The 3,762-nt window shown below is 47.8% G+C and overlaps 1 protein-coding gene across 1 annotated transcript in view; it reads left to right on the forward strand.

The window, feature by feature from the left end:
• The window catches only part of BBS1 (Bardet-Biedl syndrome 1), a 25,952-nt gene that overhangs the window by 10,692 nt on the left and 11,498 nt on the right, over positions 1-3,762 (forward strand). The window contains exons 8-9 of the mRNA XM_011986933.1: positions 1,156-1,287; positions 3,096-3,202. Coding sequence (XP_011842323.1) covers positions 1,156-1,287; positions 3,096-3,202 — 239 coding nt within the window. The remainder of the gene's footprint in view (positions 1-1,155; positions 1,288-3,095; positions 3,203-3,762) is intronic.

The following is a 3,762-nucleotide window of genomic DNA, read 5'->3' on the forward strand; positions in this document are numbered from 1 at the left end:
TACAGGCGCATGCTACCATGCCTGGCTAATTTTCATACTTTTAGTAGAGACAGGGTTTCACTATGTTTGCCAGGCTGGTCTCGAGCTCTTGACCTCAGGTGGTCTGCCCCCAAAGTGCTTGGATTATAAGGGTGAGCCATCACGCCCAGCTGAGATGGGGTTTCACTATGTTGGCCAGGCTGGTCTTGAACTTCTGACCTCAGGTGATCTGCCCGCTTAAGCCTCCCAAAGTGCTGGGCTTACAGGTGTGAGCCACCACGCCCAGCCCTTTTCTTTTCTTTCTTTTTTTTTTTTTAAGACGGGGTCTTACTCTGTCAGTCAGGCTGGAATACAGTGGCAGGATTATAGCTCACTGGAGCATCGAACTCCTAGGCTCAAGGGATCCTCCTGCTTCAGCCTCCTGAGTACCTGGGACTACAGGTGCATGCCATCACACCTGGCTAATTTTTTATTTTTATTTTTTGTAGAGTTGGGGGTCTCATTTTGCTGCCCAAGCTGACCTCAGACTCCTGGGCTCATGCAATCCATCTGCCTTGGTCCCCAAAAGTGCTGGGATTACAGGCATGATCCGCTGAGCCTGGCCCAAATATTCTTTTAAAATATGACTTTAAAAAAAATGACTTCAGCCGGGCATAGTGGCTCATGCATGTAATCCCAGCACTTTGGGGGGGCTGAGGCAGGTGGATCACAAGGTCAGGAGTTCAAGACCAACCTGGGCAACATGGTGAAACCCTGTTTCTACTAAAAATACAAAAATTAGCTGGGCATGGTGGCGTATGCCTATAATCCCAGCTAGTTGGGAGGCTGAGACAGGAGAATTGCTTGAACCTGTGAGGCAGAGGTTGCAGTGAGCCGAGATTGTACCACTGCACTCCCGCTTGGGCGACAGAGTGAGACCCTGTCTCAAAAAAAAAAAAAAAAGACTGCATAGTTTTTGATCATATGGATAGCTCATAATTGACTTAAGACAATCCTCTTTTGTTAGAAAGTTAGATTTGTTGCAGCAAACACCTTTGTACTTAAATTTTCTGTCACATCTCTGATATATCCTCTTCATCCTCCTTTGCTCTCTTTCTTTCCTCCTGTGGCATTCTGGGAGTATCTTGGGGGTGGTGTGTGGAGGTTCCCTGGGTGACCCCTGGAGTCCTTCTGTAGACAGTTATCACCACCATGACCACCTTGAAGAAGAACCTGGCTGACGAGGATGCTGTGTCTTGCCTGGTGCTAGGCACCGAGAACAAGGAGCTCCTGGTGCTTGATCCTGAGGCTTTCACCATTTTAGCCAAGGTCAGTGTCAGGTCTGACCCTGGGCACACTGGAGGCTCGGGCTACATTCTCTCCCCATGCTTCACAGTTAGTTCTGGGTGATATATATGTTCCTTGTAGAAAAATTAGAAACTAGATAAGCATAAAGAGAGATATATATCAAAAAATCCTGCCGCCCATGGATATATACAATTAAAGTTGAGGCATAGGTCTTTCTAGACATTTTCATATTTAGACATAGATATATAACTTGATGTAAATACTTAACTTTATAAAAACAGGATTAGCTGGATGTGGTGGTCCGTGCCTCTAACTCTAGTACTTTGGGAGGCCAAAGCAGGAGGATGGCTTAAGCCCAAAAGTTTGAGGCTGCAGTGAGCTATGACTGTGGCACTGCACTCCAGCCTGGGTGACAGAGTAAGACCCTGTCTCTAAAAACAATGAGTAAATAAATAAATAAATAAAAGCAGGAGGTTCATGTAGCATGTTCTTTTCATGTAGCAGTATATCATCGGTGTCTTTATCTATAAAATCACATCAGCCTTTTGGTTTTTTTGTTCTTTTTTTTTTGTTTTTGAGTCACCTGTGTCACCCAGGCTGGAGTACAGTGGCTCTATCTCAGCTCACTGCAGCTTCCACCTCCCGAGTTCAAGCAATTTTCATGCCTCAGCCACCTGAGTAGCTGGGACTGCAGGCATGCACCACCACGCCTGGCTCATTTTTGTATTTTTAGTAGAGATGAAGTTTCACCATGTTGGCCAGGCTGGTCTCAAATTCCTGACCTCAGGTGATCTCTGCATCTCAGCCTCCCAAAGTGCTGGGATTACAGGCGTGAGCCACCATGCCCAACCCCACATCAGCCTTTTTAAAGACCACACAATATCCATCATATAGAGGTACCATAATTCATTTATGCTGTCACCTATTGTACATTTAAATTGTTTTTCATTTTTTGCTATTAATACCAATGCTCTAGACTTTTTTACCCAAATATCCTTGCATGCTTCTTTGTTTGTTTTTGAGACAGTCTTGCTCTCTTGCCGAGGCTGAAGTGCAGTGGTACAATCTCAGCTTACTGCCACCTGTGCCACCTGGGCTCAAGCAGTCCTCTCACCTCAGCCTCTCATCTGTGGGACCACCATGCCCAGCTAAGTTTTGTACTTTTGGTAGAGACAAAGTTTTGCCATGTTGGACAGGCTGGTCTCGAACTCCTGAGCTCAAGCGATCCAAAGTGTTGGGATTACAGGCGTGGGCCACCATACCCAGCTGCATGGTTGTTTAAGTACAGCATTAGGATGCAGTCCTAGAAGTGGCATTGTTTAGTCAAAAGGCACAGACAAGGCCGGGCGCGGTGGCTCAAGCCTGTAATCCCAGCACTTTGGGAGGCCGAGGCAGGCGGATCATGAGGTCAGGAGATGGAGACCATCCTGGCTAACGTGGTGAAACCCCGTCTCTACTAAAAAATACAAAAAATTAGCCAGGCATGGTGGCGGGCACCTGTAGTCCCAGCTACTCGGGAGGCTGAGGCAGGAGAATGGTGTGAACCCAGGAGGCGGAGCTTGCAGTGAGCCGAGATTGTGCTACTGCACTCCAGCCTGAGCGACAGAGCAAGACTCTGTCTCAAAATAAATAAATAAATAAAAGACACAGACTAAAAGGCTCTTGCTAAATGTTGCCCCAAGTTTCCCTCCTGAAAAACTGTATGAGTTTAAACTGGGTGTGAGTGAGGAGATTGGGACTTTAGACCAGGCACTCAGAGGAGTTACTGACAGGGCAGGGAGGGATGGGGGATCCAGAGAAATTGGAGTGTTTGCACCTCTTCTTTGCAGATGAGCCTTCCCAGCGTCCCTGTCTTCCTAGAGGTTTCCGGCCAGTTTGATGTTGAGTTCCGGCTTGCCGCAGCCTGCCGCAATGGAAACATCTATATTCTGAGAAGGTAGCCACATCCATGGTCTCCGGGGCCGGTAGGAACATCTCAGAAAGCTGGTGGCTTCAGAGGCTTGCAAGATGAGAGTGGGCTTTAAGGCTGGAATTTGGAAATGCAAAGAGCTGAGAACTTCATAAAGAAGGCTGAGCCCACAAGCACAAGGAGGATACCTGAAGGCTTGTGAGATAGGGGCTGGCACAGTGAGAGACTAGGCTGGGTGGCTATAGTACAGGAGTGATCAGAGATGAGAGGATAGGCTGGGCGCGGTGGCTCATACCCGTAATCCCAGCACTTTGGGAGGCGGAGGCAAGTGGATCACCTGAGGTCAGGAGTTCAAGACCAGCCTGGCCAACATGGTGAAACCCCGTCTCTACTAAAAATACAAAATTAGCTGGGCGTGGTAGCGCACACCTCTAGCCCCAGCTATTTGGGAGGCCGAGTTAGGAGAATTGCTTGAACCCGGGAAGTGGAGGTTACAGTGAGCCAAGATCGCACCACTGCACTCCAGCCTGGTTAATACAGCGAGACTCTGTCTCAAAAAAAAAAAAAAGGACGAGGCGTGTTGACTC

The sequence above is a fragment of the Mandrillus leucophaeus genome, unplaced genomic scaffold (assembly GCF_000951045.1).
Source record: "Mandrillus leucophaeus isolate KB7577 unplaced genomic scaffold, Mleu.le_1.0 Scaffold30, whole genome shotgun sequence".
In the NCBI taxonomy this organism is placed as follows: domain Eukaryota; kingdom Metazoa; phylum Chordata; class Mammalia; order Primates; family Cercopithecidae; genus Mandrillus; species Mandrillus leucophaeus.